The 21,996-nt window shown below is 38.4% G+C and overlaps 1 protein-coding gene across 2 annotated transcripts in view; it reads left to right on the top strand.

Annotated features, from left to right (window-relative positions):
* Nucleotides 1-19,766, top strand: part of ATP6V1C1 (ATPase H+ transporting V1 subunit C1) — a 42,405-nt gene extending 22,639 nt beyond the window's left edge. For both annotated transcript variants that reach the window (XM_026495600.4, XM_044382660.3), the window contains 10 exons: nt 1,864-1,949; nt 2,851-2,945; nt 4,499-4,590; nt 5,585-5,683; nt 7,479-7,547; nt 14,591-14,683; nt 14,776-14,869; nt 16,538-16,635; nt 17,425-17,551; nt 18,849-19,766. In XM_026495600.4, coding sequence (XP_026351385.1) covers nt 1,864-1,949; nt 2,851-2,945; nt 4,499-4,590; nt 5,585-5,683; nt 7,479-7,547; nt 14,591-14,683; nt 14,776-14,869; nt 16,538-16,635; nt 17,425-17,551; nt 18,849-18,944 — 949 coding nt within the window. In that variant the 3' untranslated portion in view covers nt 18,945-19,766. The remainder of the gene's footprint in view (nt 1-1,863; nt 1,950-2,850; nt 2,946-4,498; nt 4,591-5,584; nt 5,684-7,478; nt 7,548-14,590; nt 14,684-14,775; nt 14,870-16,537; nt 16,636-17,424; nt 17,552-18,848) is intronic.
* The last annotated feature ends 2,230 nt before the right edge of the window (nt 19,767-21,996 follow it).

Below are 21,996 nucleotides of genomic sequence, written 5' to 3' on the forward strand. Positions count from 1 at the left end.
GTAGAGATGCACAGGGAGATTGGGAAGTTCTGAATTACACACTCAGTTTAAAAATTTGACACTAGGCAATTCTACACTCTGAACTATTTCTGTGGTAAACATATGGACATTTTTGCATTTTCGTAGCAAATGGTTCTGTTTATAAGATGCTTGTGAAATTGCACGAGAATAACGGCTTGTCTCCTTTGAAGGGATAAGTGAATTTTGGAGATACAGCCAAGTGTATGTACAAATCGCAAGTTAAATGTGTTGAAGACAGCAGCTTACATAATTTTTTCTACAGTTCTACTGTATTAGGTTTGAGGTCATTTAGCATAGGATTTTTTCTGACCCTTATTGGTTCATGTTGCAGAAATTTCTTTTTCTTTAAGATTTATTTCTTTATTAGATCACAAGAGCGTGATGCATGCTTGTGAGTTAGGGGAGGGGCAGAGGGAAAGAATCTCAAGCAGACTCCCCACTGAGCACGGAGCCAGACTGGTCCCCAGGACCCATGAGATCATGAGCTCAACCGAAACCAAGAGTCAGAGCTCTACTAAGCCACCGAGGCACCCCTTGCAGGAGTTTCTTAATTTGTCTACCCATTTACCCTCCCTGCCGTTGAGCATATGATCCTCAGATTAATAGTCCAAAGCCCTGTTTTGACCATGTTACATACACTTCTCTCTAAAGTCTGACATCAGAGGCTATCCACCTGGCCAGCTGGCTCCAGGCTACCTTCCTAGTCTAACCGCCCCTTCTCAGCACAGCACTTGGGCAGTCTGGATCCCTCTTCATCCTCTGAATGCCCTTGCTTTTCTGCCCCTCCTGATGTTGACTCAGGGATGCCCTGCAGCAGGAATGTACTTTCTTCCCCTGTAATCATCCTTTCAGAACCATTCCTGTCCTTCATTGCCTTGCTCATGAGTCATTATGCTTTTTTGATTACAGTGGCTAGAAGTGATCCCTTTTTCCTTTGCGCTTCTCTCTCTGTAACCTGGTATTCTCAGCTGGCACTTAACCATAGATTACTTTGTATTTAGTCATTTGTGTCTTCTGGTATCTCTCCATTTCGATTTTAAGCGATTTTAAACTAGTGTTTTGTTTTTGTTTTTGTTTTTTTGTGTTCTATACTTTTGTATCCCACCCAGGGCCCAGAGGCAGACATAGAACTGGAGAAAGAACACCAAAGTCCAGACACCATGTTTCTAGTCTCAGCTTTGCCATTAGCTGGTTTTGTGGTATTGTGACTTTTTGTGATTAAGTCACTTACTCTCTTTATACCTTGGCGTCTTTACTTACATAAAATGAAGGGATTGACAAGGTGATACCTAGGTGCCTCAGTAGTTATGGCACTATGGTTTCTCTTTAGCATTGTTCCTTGCACATAGTAGATGCTCAATAAATAGTTAATGAATAAATAAGACGGACCTCATTCTTCACCATTACTGTTGCTTGTATTCTGTTGCCTGTCAGATCTCTTTTGTCCTAAGTGAAAGCGTATGTGGTGAATGCTAGCTCCCAGCCTCCGTCCTTTGTTGTTGGTCCTTGCAGTCAGATTCATTGGCCCATTTTTGTCATATAATGTATGTTTCTCACTAGTTTCCCATTACCTTCTTTCCAGACTTAATAAACATATTGCATGTAGTCTCTTTAAAACTCTACAGTTACTCAGTTGAGCTTTGCATATAACAAAATCTTGGTCCCTTTTATTCTTAAAACCTTATTTATAGAAGTTGTGACCCATTGTTCTATATTATACAGATAGGTATGATGGGAACGTATATGGTCAAATTCATGTGTGTATGTACTGCGTTCATTGTATAGCATGGAATTTAGGACTTTTTCCTGAAAATTATTGTTAATTTTTTTTCCCCTCCCAAGGGTGGTTAAGAAAGTGGCTCAGTACATGGCTGATGTGTTGGAGGATAGTAAAGATAAAGTTCAGGAGAATCTGTTGGCCAATGGAGGTAAGCTAATATTTCAGGATTTGATATTGACTTAACATAAGGTGAATGACTTAGCTATGAAAACAGGGAATAGTTGTTGAGTGTCTCTTTGACTCTGCATTGTTTATTCTTTTCATTTGAATGTGAAAGGGTCTGTGTTTTGAAGATAGTTGAAGTATACACTCCTAGAAACAATTATCACCTGGTTTTAATAGATTTATTTTCAGTTTAAGTTGGCAAAGAATATACTTTTGTCAAATTCTACTTATTGAGGAGACAGTTTGAAGTAGTTTCTTTTTTTTTTTTTTTTAAGATTTTATTTATTTATTCGACAGAGATAGAGACAGCCAGCGAGAGAGGGAACACAAGCAGGGGGAGTGGGAGAGGAAGAAGCAGGCTCATAGCAGAGGAGCCTGATGTGAGGCTTGATCCCATAACGCCGGGATCACGCCCTGAGCCGAAGGCAGACGCTTAACTGCTGTGCCACCCAGGCGCCCCTGAAGTAGTTTCTTAATCTTGTGTCTCTTTCTCCTACATATGAGGCATATGATGGGTATGTGCATATCCCATTTTTTAAGTCATCAAATTAGCATTTTAATATATATGTGTATGGATATATATCTATATATACACACACACATACCCATATATATGTGTATATGTAAAAATATAAATTTTTGAGTAAGGAGAAGAGATCCAGTCAGATTACAAGGTAAAAATGTTGATTATTCCGTGTTACTTAATAATAGTTCCACATTTTTAAAATCAGGACTCTCCAGCAATGGTGACATCTTTACTGATTTTCTCAGTGCAAGTTTCAGCATTAAAAGTTATTACTGTGTAGGAAACTATAAACATTCTGTTGCTTCTCAGCAAAAAAAAAAAAAAAAAAAAAAGTAATTAACTTATTTCCTTATTTCAGTTGACTTGGTTACTTATATAACAAGGTTTCAGTGGGACATGGCTAAGTATCCAATCAAGCAGTCCCTGAAAAATATTTCTGAAATAATCGCCAAGGTAAGATAAAAAAATGACACAGGTAGGACACATTTATAGTGGTTTTATTTATTTTATAAGTTTTTAGCTGGGAAATGCTCTTTAGGTTTTGACAAAGCAACTTTAAATGATATGTGATTGGATAGAAACGGAAAGTACCCTTAGTGCAACTTTGCCCGAAAAGAAAGATGTTGAAATATAACACTTTGCTGCGTACATTATCCAAGTTGTATTTACTTACTTAAGTGGTTAACTTAAATATTGTATCAGTGGTGTTTAAGTAAGAAAGTAAACTTTAAAATTCTATATTTATTATTTATACAAATTTAAGGGTAACTGAGATTATGTAGAACAGGAAATTGGAATCTGTTAAAGATTTAGTAGTCATTCAGGTAGATGACAGTGATTAGTGTAGCATGGTTACGTGTAGTACTGATTCAGACATTAAACTTTAGGGGTTCTCTGATGCCTTCTGACATTCAGTATCGATCCTCTACCCCAAAAAAATGCTAGTATTCATGTACACATGATTTTATGTACAGTTTCAGAGAGTACACAGATCCTGCGAAGCTCATCCATGAGCTCACCAAGTTAAGAGTTCCTTTATATTGTATCCTTGAACCTGAGAGAAAATGTAAAAGTCATACCTGAAACTATACACAGGGCAGGTAGACAACATTGTTATGATCTGGCTAGGATGAAAAGTATGGTTTAAATTACTTGGATAGACTTTTTCCTGGCTCCCAATGACTTCATTTGAACAATGTGCTCTATAGTTAAATATAAATGAGTAGATTGTTAAGGATTTTAAAACTGAATTCATCATTATAATTTAATGAAAACGAGTAATTTGATTATATAAAATGGTGCTCTCACTATGACTGAGCCTTATTTTCTTTTGATTCTTATCAAGGATCTAATCATCATCTTCTGATACTAGTGTAGATGAGGAAACAGGTTCATAGAGGTGAATTGACTTACCCTGGTGCCAGATAGCTAATAATGGTAGATATGAGTCAAAACTAGTTCTTCAGATGCTGAATCTGCTGATTTGTATTTTCTTCCTAAATTGTTAGTAGTTTTAGGCCTTTTTTTAAATCAGCTTCTGTAACATTTATAAATATATTCATCCACAATTGTAATTTAATCACAAAAGTATTTTGTGTAAGAATAGTGGTGTTGTGAACAACAAAACTGTGTAGTTTATTCCTTTTGGAAATTAATCCTTTGGCCTTCTGAAATTAAAGCCTTTTAATCAATAATCTCTGTACCCAGTGGGATAGATTCCATTTACGTGGTTTAAGTAATATCATAATGGTAATTAAAGTACATGTGGACTAAAACATTATCTTTAGTAGAAAAGATTCATATGGAAATTACTAGGGTTATTAAAAATGAAGTAGATTATTTTTTAAAATGACCTTTTAAAGTTGTGCTTTTAAAATAATAGTTCTTAACATTGGCAACCAGTGATGGTGTTTTTAAAAGTAAATGTTCAAGTACAGCTACTTTATTTGTGTTAGTAGAGGCAGATTTAGGAAAATCTTGCCTATTTTTCTTTTTCATTTTTAAAGGGAGTGACTCAAATTGACAATGACCTGAAATCTAGAGCATCCGCATATAATAACTTGAAAGGAAATCTTCAGAATTTGGAACGGAAGAATGCGTAAGTGTATCAAGTATATGTGAATATTAAGGATTGGGGAAGCACTCTAGCATACACTGAACGAGCTATTGTTGGGGTTTAGCGAATTCCAGTTTATGCCATTTCTGTAATCAAAACGGTGTTTACTTCATGGAGAAAAGTTTATTAATTCAGGCTAGTCAAAACAGATGCGAGGCTGATTTATTGTACTTGTTTAGTTTATCCCTTTATGCGTTTGAGGTTTTACTGAAAAATTGTCTAAAATTGTTTTAAATCAAATCATAGTTTAATTGCATAGCAATTACATGCTGCTTAAAAGAATTCTATTGAAGAATCCTTTTACAATGTAATTTATCTGCTTTTCTGTTTTAGCTTTTTTACATGTTAGATTTAAAAAAAATAGTACATGTTTGTTTTCTTGATCTCATTGCACTATGACTCCTGCAAGTGTAGCTTTAAGCATTTAACTATTCAAGTTATGTGTTCATATTCCAGAGGGAAAATTGGTTGGATACCATCAGTGATACAAACAGGGCAAGTCATTTGCATTATGAAATGTACTGGGAGACCAAATGAAGACCGATTTGAAAGAGTTGATTATTGGGTTAACCAACCAAAATTGCCTAGTATCAGATGATACCAGGGAGAGGGAGGAAAATCAAAGGTTGTCTTTAGATGATATAATGTTGTAATTATGATGAAATAGACTTTAATTGACATATAATGAATAACACTTGCCCAGTCAAGGTATTATATCTGTAATCAAGAGAAGAGCTGAGTTATAATAATTAAAGCAAACACAAAGGGAGGTACAGGAGGCAAATTTTGATAAATATTGACATTTCTTTAATAGTGGGGGCGAGAAATAGCTAAATTTGACTTCTTACAAAAGTAAAAATGTTAAGATTAATCTGTTTCTCGAGATGTATATATATGTGAATATAATTAGCCTGCTCTTTCTTTACTTGTGTTATGGAGGCATTATCAGCCTGATTATTTTTTTCTTATTCCTCAGAGGAAGTTTGCTAACTAGAAGTTTAGCAGAAATTGTGAAGAAGGATGACTTTGTACTTGATTCAGAGTATCTCGTCACATTACTGGTTGTAGTTCCCAAGTATGTCTTTTAATTACAAAAGTTTTTTTACTTGTTATTGTAAGAAAAATGTTAGTATCTGATATTGTAATTTGAAGTGTTCCATAGAACCCAATTGTGAAGGAACTATTACGTTGTCCTTCATTCTGTGAACCAACATGTACTCATGTGGCACACGTAGTAGAATTGAGTTTATAATCTGGTAATGGAGACATCAGTTATAAATTGCGATTCCAAATCAACTTTAGCAGCTTAGTAGAGTGGGCTTATTTAAAAATTAAATAATGCTAAATTATTAGATTTTTTTAAAAATACAGAATTTAGATTTTTCAAAGTAGGAAGCTCTTTGTATTTTTCTGGAAAGTCTTTATGATTGGTTAGGATGAATTAAACCCTTTAAAAAGCAAAGGCTGGTTTAGGTCAGGGGTTAGCAAATTTTTCTTTAAAGGGCCATATAGTCAATATTTTACATTTTGCAAGCCCAAGGGTCCCTTAAAACTACTCAACTCTGCCATGTCAACTTTGTGGTTGTAGCTGAAAGCAGCCATACTGTGAATGGGTGTGGCTGTGTTTCAGTAAAACTTTGTTTACGAAAACAGGCATAGGTTCTGGGCCTAGTTTGCTGGATTAGAGAACCCTTTGAAATCTTCTTCAGATTAGGTCTTCTGTGTTAAGTAACATTCGATCATAGTTAATCTTGGTAAAATGAAACCTTTTCGATACTCATAGGAAGGATTAGTAATTCTGTGCACATGCACGCATGTGTATGGGAGAGAGACACTGTTAGTGGTTTCACTTCTGACTTGCACTGAAGTCTCGCCATCAGGGAATCTTTGGAGGATCCAAACTGAGGTGGGAGATTTGGGGATTCTTCATAGTATCATTGCACGAATTCTTCCTTTGCTGTGCTCTCCATTTCTGTCTGGTTAAGGAACTGGGAATATTGGAAAGTGGTATGTCCTGGAAAGGGTGGGAGAGCACCTGCCTTGAATTTACCATGGCCACAATATTATATGACTTCTGTTTTTCTCCCCTTACTGCAGAATACTAGAGCACTGATTATTTATAATAAATTTCTGTGTATCTGTGTCTTATAGGTAGAAAAATAACCTTTGCCCAGATAAAAGATTCGTCTTAATCTTTATTGAAAATTTCTGTTTAAGATCAGAAATTTTTAGTTTTTTGTACATTATGGGACCTAGGGTACCTTATGTGTTGAATTGTTCACTATCTGGCCTACAAATACTGCAGTTCATTAAATTGGAAACATAACTGTCTTTCTGCACACGCCCCAAACCGTTGGTCTCTAGAGAGGGTTGTTGCACAACGTTCTGTGCAGCATGGTTTGCTGTCACTTAATTTACTCAATGCTTCCTGGTATGCTGTGCTTTCAGTAAATACAGTTTGATTCAGCCTTTCATAAACAGCCAGTGAATAGACATGATAGAGATTTCCAGTGTGGCCTTTTAAGTTAATTTATTTTTAATAAGGTAATGCATATTAACTCTGAAGTTTGAAAGTCATTTAGAATCTGTACTTCGCTTTACTTCCTTTCCAAACTTAGTTCTGGGGTGTGCCTCTTTTGCAATAGTTAGTGGATATAAGAGTGGTGAACTGTATTTCCTGCCTCACCACTTACTGTGTTTGAAACTCATTCTCAGTAGGAAACTTGAAATTTTTTTTTTTTTGGTTACATAGATTTGAAGTATACTTTAGTTGAACTTCCTGTTTGTCCCATATTTTTTTTCTCTCTCTGGATATGGCAGGAGGTAAGACTTGTTTTTCTTTTCCACTATTTACTGTACCTTTTCTGCAGGTTAAACCATAACGACTGGATTAAGCAGTATGAAACACTAGCTGAAATGGTAGTTCCAAGGTCTAGCAAGTAAGTAGTAGTCTTTGTAAAACCCATTTCTTTCCTAGAATTCCTTTTTATAGTTGGGATGTTGGGTTAGGAAATAGCTTTATCTTTTCTTTGTGGTAAATTTACGGTTTCAGAACCATCTTTTTCATCATATAAGTAAGTTACGTTAACTCTAGTAATCACAGTTATAGACCTGGGAGGGACTTTGTACAGTCTGATCGACTGCCTCATGTTTGTAGATGGAGAAGTTTGAGACCACAGGGGTGAAGTGGTTTGCCCAGAATCACATATCTCATTAATGGCAGGGCTAGAATTGGAACCCAGGTCACTAGTGTGGTACTTTTTCTGCCATGCTGTGCCACCTTCTGAAAATTCTTCGTTCAGTATTTATTGTATACCTACTGTGTGTCTGTAATTCTTCATTTCTCTTGGAAAGTAAGTGTACCAAAACGGCTGCTAGACTAGAGTACCACGTGATCTCATTTTCCAGTGAGCATAGATTCTACCTAATCTATATTTTCCATTATAAAAAACTTGTATTAAGTGTTTTTAAATTTATGGATTGATATACTTTGTCTAATTTGGTATTTATGACAATTCTTTGAAATAGTTGGAGCAGTTATTCTTGTGGATAAAGAAGCAAAAATACAGAAGAATTAAATAGCTGCCTAAGGCATTTGGCTGCATTGACTGTTTTAGTGTCCAGTGACAAAATTAGGACTGAAAGTCAGGTTTTTTAATGTTAGGTCTTGTACTGTTGACACTACCATGTTATTTTTTCCTGTATTCTGCGATTCCACATGAGATGTTCTTGAGAAAATATTAAATACAGTGTATATGTACCCCCCAAGGATTCTTTTGTATGCTATGCCTCAAGAGGTGGCAACATGTGGTGAGAAAGGTATAGCAGATAGTGAAGAAGTGGTATTAGTAAGGTTAGGCCCATGCAATATTTTCTTTTCCAGTTTCATTGTGTCATATGGGAGGTAGCTTAGTATAATGGAAAGAGTGCTGGGCCCAGGGATTTGAGTTCTGTTGCTGGTTCTGCTACCAACTTGCTGTGTGACCTGGGGTAAGTCTTTTACCTTCTCTGGGCCTCATTTTTCTTTGTCTGTAAAATGAGCATAGTACCTTCCCAGTACACATTATGAGGCTGTTTCAAGGCTTGATAAGATATACAAAATATAAGGTAATATGATTATGATAGTTTCACAAATGTTGGTTTTTTTGAGAACTAAACCGCAAACCTCTGCTCATCACGAATTTTTTTTTTCCCCATTTTGGGGAATACCTTCAATTCATACCAGCCCTTCACATGGTAAACTGAAGACTAAGGACAGCCTTAGTCTTCATATTAGTTTCCCAGTGAAGGTGTTTATCCTGACAAATAACAACTTCTTATACCTTTGTACTCTGTAGGACATTAAAGCGGTAGAGGTTGGCTTTATGTCTGAGAGGCGGGGGGGGAGGAGACCAGAGACGCAGTGTACACACATGTCCTCACAGCTAGTACATATGCCAGACCCAAGGTCCAGGGGAGTGGTGTGTAGATAAGTTTCAGATTCACTCTTTCGAAAGAAGGACTTTAAAAATATTACTTCAGAGATTTACATCTCTTGAACATTACTCTAGTAGCTTAAAGGAAAAAAATGCCAAGCAGTAAGAGTTCAGCATAGACAACACCTGTCTTCTGAATGATGAGTGAGTGCTCCCTGACCACCAGTCAGTGAAAACCTGTGTTCTACCTGCTTCTCGTTCAAAAGACGTTTAGAACCACTGACATGAAAGCGTAGCTATTTAAATTTCGTTCACAAGAACAGCAGCAGCTCAACCAGCCCCGTGACAGGATGGTTCATTCATGTGGGGCAGACAGGCTGTGGTGGGTTAGTTTGGAATTTTGGCCACTGTTCAGGAAAGATCTCTGTGACTTGATGCTGGAATTTTAGCGTATCATAATAACTTAACATTTTTGAGTAGCTGCTGTGTGCTAGTAATTGTTCTAAGTGCTTCATTTTTAAGTCATTTGTAAGTAGTAATACTTTTTGGCACTTGAGTCCTGACTCTTAGGAGCAGTGAAGATGAAAGTGAAATTGTGAGGTGAAGAATGAATTGAAAAATACTGTCTTCAAACCGGAAGGAAATAACTTTACTGAAAAAATGCTTAGAATCCAGCTATTTGTAAAATATTCTACTTAAGTCTTAAAATCATTGGAGAATTTGAACTCCCACCATTGTTGTGTGGGTAAGTGCAGGGATGAGTGTAAATGCCATGCACAGTTACGGCCAGAGAAGCGGGGGCTGGGCGGCTGTTCTACTTCTCGTTGGAAAAACTGTTCAGAAAGAGGTGTTTTTCACTTGTACTCAGAATTACCACTTTTCTTTTTGTCTACTTTTCCTTGTGAAGGTAGTCTGACCAGGTCCGATCACTAGTTAACTTTTGCCTTTTCTGTGTTCTTGGAAGCAGCACCACAAACGCATTGGTGCTTCACAGAGGGTTTTGGTCAGGGAGCTAGAGGAACCCAGCTCCGAAAGCCAGGGAGAACTGTTCTAGCCATTGTGCAGAGAAAAGTTTCCCCTGTGTTTTGGAGCTGGGATTGCAAAGATAACTTTTATGAAGAAAAGCAGGAGAGATGCCTTGGCAGTGACACAGGCAGATTATTTAGGGGACAGAGAAGATGGCAGGTCTGAGTTTTAGGACCAAGCTAAGAAATCGGGAGCAGCAGGCCGAGGTAGTGGGCTCCAGGAGCACGGATACTCACATGGGTGACTGAAAATGCCGTGAAGTGTCTGGAGAACGTTGCGTTTCCTTCAGGCCTGGTTATGCCTGTGTGAGGATGGTGCTGCTCCTACTAGGTAATAAATAGTAGCACTAAACGGAGGGGTGCATTTGGGTCATTTATTTGAACCTAGTAGAACTTGTGCCGCCTGGGTTAAGCTAAACTAAGCTCCCTTTCAGGCACAGTCCAAGTCCTTGTTTAATCATGAGAAGATGGCACTTTCTTAACTCTTTCCTCTCCTTTTGGCTTTCATTTTGTTTCTCTGCCTTGGTCTCATATGTCACTTAAGGTCGCTGCTGGTTTTGGCTTTGTTTGATAAACCCCCCAGCTTCTGGCTTCTCATCTCCCCAATCCCTGCAGCTCACAAACCATCACCTCCACTTGAGTTTTTTTGTTGTTTATTATTTTTAAGAAGATTTTATTTATTTATTTGTCAGAGAGCGCACAAGCAGGAGGAGCAGCAGGCAGAGGGAGAAGCAGGCTCCCTGCCTAGCAAGGAGCCTGATGTGTGGGACTCGATCCCAGGACCCTGGGATCATGACCTGAGCCAAAGACAGACGCTTCACCCACTGAGCCACCCAGGCGTCCTCCACTTGAGTTTTGTAGTCTCTTGCCTTACCCTCAACTTCTAGAAAGGCTTTACTTCTGGAATCTTAAATCTGTAATCCAGTTCTTAAACCAGAGCCTCCTTTTCATCTTTTCTACTGTCCCAGAACCTGCTCTTTGACCTTGTCCACATCTCTAGTCCCCACCCCTTTGCTCTGACATTGTTGATTTCCTCCAGTCATGCTTCCCCTCCTGCTGAGCCTGAACTCTCGAGTCATCACTTTAGCTGTTGTCTTGCCTGCACCATCATCTCTGGCCCCTGTGACCTCCTGCAAACTCCCTCCCCGAATTAATCTGTAATGCAGCCTGCTGGCTTCTACGCCTGAATTGCCTGAGCTAGCCGGAGAGAATCTGGTAGCTCTGAGTATTGGCGAGTCTAGTCTTGGGCTCTTCTGTCTTACCAGGACAGCCTATCTTCTGTCAGCACCTTTTCAACCACACCCAGGGCTCTGACCTCTGCCTACAGTGCTGGGACTCCGAAATCTCCCATCTGTGGCCTGGCTCTCCCCATAGTTTCAGACTCCCACACCTGGGTTCTCCTGGGCACTGCACATGTCTGCGCCACAGGTAGCTACCAATAGGACATCATCTCCCCAATCTCAGCCTAGTCGCCCACCTCCCTTATAGTGTGTGGCAGCAATATCTGCCTAGTTACCAAACCAGACTGTGGTAGTCAGTCATTTTGAACTCTTACCTCTCCCTCACCACCCACCCTCCCAGGACCCAATCTAACAGCTGTGTTATTTCTACCTGCAGTAGCATTTGGTTGACTCATATGAAATTGCTATTTTGTAGGTCAAAAATGGTCAGATACCAACAACTTCATATGGTTCAACTGACTTTAACACCCCCCCCCCCCGCCCCGCCTCGCCAAGTCCCGTAGCTACAGCCTCTGCTTCAGTTTAAATTCCCGTCTCTTGCCTGGACTGTTGTAATTGCCATTAGCTGGTCTCTTTTATCTCTACTCTTTTCTTCCTCTCATCAGTCTCCTGCATTGCTGCCATTTTCATTTTTGTGGTGTACCAATCTATTATTGGCACACGTGTGTGCACACACGCCCACCCCTGTACTCTGTGTTCCAGCTATGCTTATTTCTGGCAGAGCCCCACATGTGCCATGCTGTTCCACACCTGTGTGCATTTGCCTGTGGGGCTCTACTGGCATGTTCTCTGCTTTGCCTGTCTTTCAGACTTCCACTTAGCATCACTGCTTTTGTGAAACTCTTTAATGCCTCCTGAGATAAAGTTATTAATTCCCTTTTTGCCCCAATATATCACATATATCTTCTATTATAACATTTGCAGTTCTGTATTGTATTACTTGTTTCTCTCTGTTTCCTTGATTAGACCATGCCTTGAGGTCAGCAGACCACGTTGTCTTAGTTTTATTCCTAATATGTAGCGAGAGGTGGGCACCTTTGTAGAGGCTCGGTACATGTTAAATGATTGAAAGTCCATTATCCCAAGGACTCGTGGTTTGTTTTTTATAATATTTTAAGAAATACCTTTCCTGGGGATAGGAAGGAAAAGCAAATGGTTTCTGTTTATTTTTTCTTAATAAGGTAGCACAGCAGGATTTAGTCATAAAATAAGACTGACTTTTTATCTTGTCTTCCTTCACCATAAGGATTTTGAATAAAGCCAGACAACTTTGCTGTGCCTTGGGTCTCTGCATGATAGAGGCGCCTGCGTAATAGACACCCGGCTCATTGTCACAGAGCTGTGGCAAACATCGAATGCTTTAAAACGGCCAAATACTGTGTGAATTTAAAAGATAACTTTGACAGTGGAGGAATATTGTTCGGGGTCTGCACTAGCCTGTCAGGTTGGATTTGGATTTGTTTGATGGCAGTGTGCATTTTACAGAGTTAAGCCTGGGAGATCTGAAGATCATTAAACATTTTCTATTGAGTTCTGTGCACTTGGTAGCTGCCTTGCCTTGGATTTGATAGGCACCAGGAGCAAGAATTAAGGGTAATAGTTTTGAGAGAGCACCTCTTATTTATTTATTTATTTTTTAATTTTTAAGTTTTTTTTTTAAAGATTTTATTTATTTGAGAGAAAGTGAGTCAGCGAGAGAGAGAGAGAGCTCACAAGTAGGGGGAGTGGCAGGCAGAGGAAGAGGGAGAAGCAGACTCCCCACTGAGCAGGGAGCCTGACGTGGGACTCGATTCTAGGACCTTAGGGTCATGACCTGAGCTGAAGGCAGACATTTAACTGACTGAGGCACCCAGGAGCCCTAATTCTTATTTAAAAAAATTTTATTTTTAAGTAATCTCCACACCCAGTGTGCGGCCCGAACTCACAACCTAGAGATGAAGAGTCACACGTGCTACTGACCGAGCCACACAGGTGCCCTGAGAGGGCAACTTTGAAAAGGAAGTTTAAATGTTCTAAATCCGAATTAGCTGAGTTTCTCTCTGTGTTGGTGATGACAGTGGTCAGTCCTCCCAGAGGCCTCTGCTGGTCCTACTGCTGGAGAGGTAGACCAAGAGCCAGGGTGGCTTCAGTCCTACAGCTGTTCTGCCATTAAGTATTGTTGTTGTCTCCTGAATTTACCTGAATTAACTGCTGACCAGGCAGTTCTTAGACTTCTTGGAAAAACTAAACTTGCTTTTTTTTTCTCCCCCATATTTAGTAAAGTATCTTTGAATTCCACAAGCACTCCCTCAGGTTTGTAAAACATTATTTTTCCCAATTTCAGAAGTACCACATTGTAAATAAAAACTAAACAAACAAAAAACCCTAATACTTAGAAGATAGAAGGGAAAGGAGACCCCTCCACACACCATTAAGTGATGCTCCTGTCCCAACAACATCACTGTTGAACAATTCGGTGTATAGCTTCGTCGACTCTGCATCTGGGATTCTCTACATAAGTAGCTATAGGTAACTTTTGAAAGCCAAGTGAGAATCACAGCGTACATGAACCGTACAGTCTGCCTTTCCAAACAGCTTTTCCCCAGGGCATTAGAAATTTATACGACAGTTAAAATTTCCTTACAGTTGTGTCCGGAAACGTCTTTCCAGTGATGTCCATGAGACCCATGACTGGATAGAAGTTCTGACCTCGCTAGGATCTTCTAGAGCCTAGGAGGAAGCCCTGAGGTGCATAAAAGTGTGTTTTGTCAGAGGATAGCTAGACCATTGCATTTGTCTGTTTTTGAGTTAGGGTGTTGGGGGCAGTGGGAAGGAAAGATCTGAGGTAGGAGGTATTGGCAGTGCAGAGAGGGTGAGTCAGGCCTCAGTGGGCTGGGCTGGGCTGGACAGAGGTAGAGAGAATTCGGTTTCCAGAAGAGAAGAAGGTGCTTATTAGCAGGGAAGTAGGGAGACTCTGGAAGAAACTAGCTACTGGTTTTGCCTCAGCCAGCCTGGCACTGGGTAGATGGAAAAGCATGGTTCTTGGAGTTTGGATGTTTCACTTGAGTAAATGTTGTGGATTTTGTTGGGTGAGGAAGAGGTAAATGGCATAGGGCTGTTAAGGCATTGTAAATAAACACATCGTAAACGCGCAGTGTCCTCAGCGTCAGAGGCCATTCGGGTAGTTAGCCTTGAGGTGGTTTGGGAAGGGCTCCATACCCTACTCTTCCTCCTCCTCCTGTTTGTGAATTCTGCCCTCAGTGTGAAAGAGAGCGATAAATACAAAGCTTTAAATGGACTTTTTTGTTTTTTCCCCTCATAGTGTTCTCTCAGAGGACCAAGACAGTTACCTTTGTAATGTCACCTTGTTTAGGAAGGCAGTTGATGACTTCAGACACAAAGCCAGGGAAAACAAGTAAGATTATTTGTTTGTTTGTTTTTAAATTTGTTAGATCACCTATATACACAGTGTTGACAATTTTGTTTTTCCCCCCACCCCAAATTTAGATTCATCGTTCGTGACTTCCAGTATAATGAAGAAGAGATGAAAGCAGATAAAGAAGAAATGAACAGGCTTTCTACTGACAAGAAAAAGCAGTTTGTATGTGTTCTTAATATTTACTATTTTTTTTAAAGATTTTATTTATTTATTCGACAGAGAGACTGGCAGCGAGAGAGGGAGCACAAGCAGGGGGAGTGGGAGAGGAAGAAGCAGGCTCCCAGCGGAGGAGCTTGACGTGGGGCTCGATCCCAGAATGCTGGGATCACGCCCTGAGCTGAAGGCAGATGCTTAACGACTGAGCCACCCAGGCGCCCCTTAATATTTACTATTGTCAGTGTTAAGCAAAAGAAAAAGAAGTGTTGCTTTTTCCTTTTTATTTAAAAGAGAAGAAAACTGATTTTACTTTTAAGACATTTGATTTTAGTTATTTTTCTATTAATCAAAATGAATTTTCTCTAAGCAAACTTAAATCTTAAAATCCATATCTTAAAATTAATTTCTCCATCTTAATCCATGTCAGGAATTAATTTTAAATGCAGTTATTAATGCCTCTGTAGTGTGAGGTTTTATTTTAACGAAGTAATAGTTCTTTCAGAAAGATTTTTCATTTCCTTGAGGCAAATTTTTTTAATGCTGCAGTATTAATACTGAAGCAATTTCTATTTAAACCACTGGAGAGTTAGTATGTTCTAGGCAAAATGGGGAAAGGGGATGGAATCGTGACAAGGGAGGAAGATGGTGTCAACTTCCTTGTCATCTTTAAGTGCTGAATCCTTTAAGTGCTGAATCCAGTGCTGCCAAGACTACAAGCTTGAATGGAAGGTGTGATGAATGAAAATTTATTTCTCTCTAATGCAAGAGAAAATAAAAGCAAATCCCATTTAAAATTATTCCTAAGTATTATATAAACCATATCATCTCAAATTGGGAGAAAACTAATCCTAACCAAGTAATGCCCAATAAAACCAACTTGTTATGAAGGTCCAGAGCCTTTTTAAAGAACAGATACTTTAACTGAAGATTTTCACTTTGTCTTGTCCTTTTTGGTTAAATTAATTGGTTGGTACATCAAGTAAACCTAATGATGTTCTCCAAATAATTTAGCTAAACTGATCACGTATGTCTTTTACGTATTGAAAGGCTATTAAGTTATTTAAAATCTGTTTAAAGGAGTATTTTTATTTAGTACTGGAAATCATACTGAATATTTTAAGTTCAAAGAGAAGTTATCCTATATAATAGAATCACTAAAAATTTCGAATGTGAAGAGGTTTAAGAGATCTAGAGCAACACCCCTGATTTTATAGATGAAAAAATTAAGGTCTAGGGATATGTATTAAATGACTTACTGCATAACTGTTTATCCTGTTCCTGAGAAGTTGATTTAAGTTGAATTCTATTTTAAATGTCTCAAATGTATCGAATAATAAGTTCAGGTTTTTATATTTTGGTTTTCAAACCTAGGGCGCATCTATATTGTGTATCAGTTTAAACTACTTATATGCCTTTTTCTGTGTAGTGAATAGGTTCCATGAATTTGGTGCCTTCTCAGGTTATAGCGTAGTGGCTAACCTTTTAATCTTATTTAAGATGAAGTGTCCAAGATAATGAGATAAATGAAACATTTTTTAAATGAATTATGATGTGATTTAATTCTCCTGTAGATTTTTACTAGATAGTCACTCTTTTAAAAATATTTGGTTTATTTATTTCTAACTGCCATTTTCAAGACCAAATTTGTGGTGATTTTTTTTTTCCTTTTTGTAGGGACCACTTGTACGGTGGCTGAAAGTAAATTTCAGTGAGGCGTTTATTGCGTGGATTCATGTGAAAGCGTTGAGGGTTTTTGTTGAGTCTGTTTTAAGGTAAAGAAGTTAATCGAGAAACTTGATCCCTTTACGTTAGACCTCTTTGTTATAACATACAGTCTAGTAATAGGAAATTGATGCAGAGAAACCAAAGGGACAACCACGAGGAAGAGATTGTCAGTATCATACATTCATATTAGTCTTGTCCTTGGTGCCAGGTAGGGAAAAAGCGATCCATACTGCTGTACTCCCTGGTTCTTTGCTGTTGTAGTTAAGTTCAAAGTAGATTATAAAATATCTAGTTAACGTTTGTTTAAAAGAAGGTCTTTCACATACTTTACGTATAGTTTGGTGTATACACTATACTGATGATTTATTTGAAATCACTGTTTCATATTAACTTAAAATAGTTTATTATTTTGAGATACTTAAAAATCTCAAACATCTTGTGATCCTCTGTACATTTTGCTCATATTGGAAGTAGTTCAAAATACTTATCTGTAGCCCTGCTCGCTATTTGTAAATTTCATTGACTTTTCAAGATGTAATTATGTTGTTCCTGATCACAAAGGTGTCTCCTAAATGTACATATTATTGCTGAGGGTATTCATAGATTAAAAATTGAAGAGTAATTAAAAGTAATTCCTAGTAGACAGTGGACTCTCATTATAAGGATTTCTAGTGGATGGTGAGGACCAGAGGTTGAACTTGTAAAGGTGGTCATTAAAATGAGATACTCTCTCTCTGTTAACTCATTAAAGAAGACTATGAGAATATTTGCTTTGAAAAGAAAATCTCTTTATGTGTTTACTTGTGTTATATACTGTACATTTGCTTCCTGATAAGGTATGGCTTGCCAGTGAACTTCCAAGCAATGCTACTTCAGCCCAATAAGAAAACAATGAAGAAACTAAGAGAAGTATTATATGAATTGTATAAACATCTAGACAGCAGTGCAGCAGCTATTATTGATGTAAGTACTTATTAGGTACTTTGGAAGAGTAGGAACTGGAATAAATTTCAGAAAAGATTATTGGAAGGAGATAAATGGAAAAGGGATTGTAAATATTGCATTATTTATTCAGTCTTTTTTTTAATTTGAGGTTCTCAATTAATTTGTTAAACATAGCAAGTAGTTTACGTTGTTTACCCTGTTTTGTACTAGTTAGAGCAGTGCTTTTGCTTCTAAGCCAGTCATGGTCTTGCTATAGATCAGATGTTTATAGCTGCAGAAATAAACAACCGTGCTACTGTACTACTTGCTTAACAAAGTTAATAAATTGCAGCAAAGAAGAAAATAAGTAGTTAATTCAGTTGTATTTGTTACAAGTAGTGAAGTCAGAGGAGCATTTTAAAGGGAACTACCATTTTTCTAAACTGGTGTGTATCTTCTTTCAAACAGGAGGGTATAAGCAAACTATTGCTGTTGTTCAGACTTGTAGTGGGTTTTTATTTCATGTTTTTTAATTTCAAATATCTTGTTAATTTTTTTCCTTTTTAGGATGGTAGTATCTCATATTTGCATTAGTTAGAACCCACAAAACGTCAGTTTTTCTTGATAGAAGAAAATGCAGGAAATTACTGTCTACATTTTCATGTAATTATCAATAAAATATGAGGTTCAACTATTTGATACATAATTTCCTACCAGTATATATGTATTTTTAAAGATTTTATTTATTTATTTGAGAGAGAGGGAGAGAGAGCATGAGTGGAGGGGAGGGGCAGAGGTAGAAGGAGAAGCAGACTTCCCACTGAGCAGGGAGCCACCTTGGGGCTCGATCCCAGGACCCTGAGATCACGACCCAAGCCAAAGGCAGACTCCCAACTGACTGAGCCACCTAGGCACCCCTCCTACCTGTATATTCTTAAAACATGTATAAATAATAAGTGATATCATTAAAATCATACTTGGTATACTTCTGTTCAACATTTTAATGAGCCATGTGCCCCATAAACTGAATACCCCAAGCCTGAGATTTAAGAAGTAATTTTATTCATTATGCATAAAAAAGGTTTATAGGATCATGGTTAAGCACATATAGGCTTTGGAGTCAGTGAGTGCTTAAATCTGGCTTTACTACCCAAATCTGTGTTTCCTCATTGGCAAAATGGGAGCAGTAATGCCTAACTCAGATTAAATTAGCGTAAACATATACACTTAGCCCGAGAGTAGGTGTTCATTAAGAAGGTAAATGGTCATACTTAATTTCTTCGTTTCTTTGATTTCTGTAAGTTCTCATTTGGATAATTGTCTGATTTTTCTGTAGGCTCCTATGGATATTCCAGGCTTAAACCTGAGTCAACAGGAATACTACCCCTATGTGTACTACAAGATTGATTGCAACTTGCTGGAATTCAAGTAAAAATGAGCTCCTTCCCAGACAATCCTGTCCTTGTGTTGGTGTATTCTAACAGAAATAGGTTGCAGTGTGACAGTACTTTTAACTCCCTATTGTCCTTCGCTTGCTTCTGACCACTTTTCCTAGTGAGTTCTTCCATAGTGGTCCATCTCAATATTTTCTTCTTAAAGGAAAATAGATGTCTTACTTCTTTTTATTGATCAGGTCTGTAAATGTGTACTAAAAAAATCAGAGTTTATTTATAAACAGAATAGTTTATTTAAAGAGAAGGTCTTTCTTCATTGATATTGTGGTATGCATTAATTCCATTTGTTACTGTTGTGCACAGAAGCCTTGTTTACAAGGGAACGGTAAACGTTTATACCATTTCATTCACTGTATTTAGTAGACATAACTGTTTAATAGTTACTGAATCATGATGTAACAAAATGTGATGATATTCAGGTATGTGCTTTCTGAATGTTTCAAATTCCAATCTCTGAGCACTGTTGACACCCACAGGAGAGAATAAAATTACCTGTGCAAAGGTGTATCGTGGTGTGTGTAACTTGGGAAGATGACAGTTCAGGCTGGGAGTTTAATAAAGGAGAGCAGAGCTGACTTGCTGTGCTACTTCCCGGTGTTTGTTCCGTATCAAGGGTTGACCGTTTGTGTCTGACTTGCGTAGGATTTAAGTGTGCCAATGTTGGGTCGCAGCACAAATGTAAAGATTATTTTTCAATATGTGATGGATATTTACATTGGGACACTAGATTTTGAGTTCCCTCAAATAATTAGGAAGTGGGGCCAACTCTGAATAAAATGTAGTGAAACTGTGCAGCTTCAGTCATTTGTTCTGTCCTTATTGTACATGTGTCCTTCCTAGGATTTTTTAATTATAAAAGCCTTCATTTTGACGTGTATATCATTTATGACATCGTCCAAAGAGGCATTATTTGTTGTAAAAGTCTCTGAACTGGACGACTTCATTTAGCATCCCAAAGGAGCTTTTAAAAGAGGTTTCTGTGGCAGGGCTCCCCTTCCTGTGCACTCCCAGGGCATTTCTTTTTCTTTTTTTTTTTTTTTAAAGATTTTATTTATTTATTTGACAGAGATAGAGACAGCCAGCAAGAGAGGGAACACAAGCAGGGGGAGTGGGAGAGGAAGAAGCAGGCTCCCAGCAGAGGAGCCTGATGTGGGGCTCGATCCCAGAACACCGGGATCACGCCCTGAGCCGAAGATGGACGCTTAACGACTGCGCCACCCAGGTGCCCCTCCCAGGGCATTTCTAAACTATTCTATTCCTTCTAGAAATTAGCCTCCCAGATCCTTTTTACTTCACAAATTTATATTGTTATTTCAAAAGAAACTAACTTCAAACATATTCAGACTGCTAGAAAGTAAAAAATGAGAGCTGACCCTTCCAGTCCCCCATATTTCTTCTCGAGGGAGTGGATGTATTTTTCCAGGCCTTTCTCTATATTTCCACAGCATATATATCACACACAAGCAAACATGGTTTATTTTTAAATAATTGTAGGATCAGACTGCGTATATTCTGTCACTTGCGTTTTTGCTTACTAGTATATCCACAATAGCTAGATGTCAGTCTATCTAGAGCTACCTCATTTTTACCCACTGGCTGCATGGTTTTCCATCATGTATTTCTGCCATAATACAGCTGACTGGTTGGATGTTCGGATTATTTTGTGTTTTTGCTCTTAACAAACACTGCTGCAGTAAACTTCCTTCTACAGGTATCTTTGTTTACTTGTGTTAGTGTTTCTCTAAGAGTGACCCTGGAAGTGGGGTTCGTAGGTCATAGAGTATGTGTATTTAAAGTTTTGACACATACAGCCAAGTTCTCTGTCAGAATTCTAAATTTAAGACGTTGAGAATGCAGATTTTATTTTCAGTTTTCCTTTGGATAAGAGGAAGCTGAAAATTTTTGTCTTTGGTGTCAGAAAATTCTGGTTCTCTTCTCTTTTTTTTTTTTAATGTTTTTTTTATTATATTATGTTAGTCACTATACATTACATCCCTGGTTTCTGATGTAAAGTTCGATGATTCATTAGTTGCGTATAACACCCAGTGCACCATGCAATACGTGCCCTCCTTACTACCCATCACCAGTAGTTCTCTTCTTTTGCAAGTGTTTTTCGAGTCTTAGTATCTGTACAGTGGGCATAATCTGTGATGGAAGATGTGTTTTGACAAAGTGAAAGACTGGTAGGCCTACATGATGACTTTAAGGTGTTACCTGGACTGTCACATTGTTCTGACATGAGTAGGCAGGGTCGTTTCAAGTTTAAAATCCCAGTGTGTGTTTGGAACTTCAGGACTTCCACTGTCATTTCTCTCAGGAATGCAGAGTGGCTGAGCTGTAGCTTTCAAGCTCTTGTGGAGCTCTCGTCCAGTTCTGCTGCTGATTAGCCCTGTGATCTCCATGCCCCATCCCTCCTTCATAGAATGGGGATAACTAGAGTGCCCACCTCAGAGGGCTGTTGTTCTGAGTGAAAGAGATCCCACCTGCACGTGTAGTCCTTTGGAATGGTGCCTGGTGAGAGCTTGAGGCATGGACTCGGAATCCTAGATGAGTGCCTTGAGCTTCTTTTTGCCTGTGTTTAATCTGGGAATTTTAAGAGTCATGACATTGTAGAGTTTAATGGTTAGAATGAAGTAATTGTGTGTGTATGTAGCATAATGTTAAAGCAGTTCGAGTGTCTCTGAGCTTTAGTCCATGTTGGATTTTGTATATCCTTGATGGTAGCTGCCATTCCTGGGAAGGGACTCTTCTACTCTTGCCTTGTTTGCCTCAGAGTCTACTGGTTCTCCTCTAGGATAGAGCTCTGATCACTTTGAGATTCATTAGACTATTTATTGGATGTCTGTTACAGACCATTTCTGCCAGTGCTCTCAGTACCCATTGCTTCATCCCTTCCCTATGTTGTTTGTGTTGGGAGGACTGGTGGTCCCCATTCTGCTTACGGAAGCTTAGGGGCAAAGGACTTTGGTGATTTCTTTGTTAGATCTCACAGATTTTGAGTTAGAGTCAGAATTTGAACCTAAGATTTCT

The sequence above is a fragment of the Ursus arctos genome, unplaced genomic scaffold (genome assembly GCF_023065955.2).
Source record: "Ursus arctos isolate Adak ecotype North America unplaced genomic scaffold, UrsArc2.0 scaffold_6, whole genome shotgun sequence".
NCBI classification, from domain to species: Eukaryota; Metazoa; Chordata; class Mammalia; order Carnivora; family Ursidae; genus Ursus; species Ursus arctos.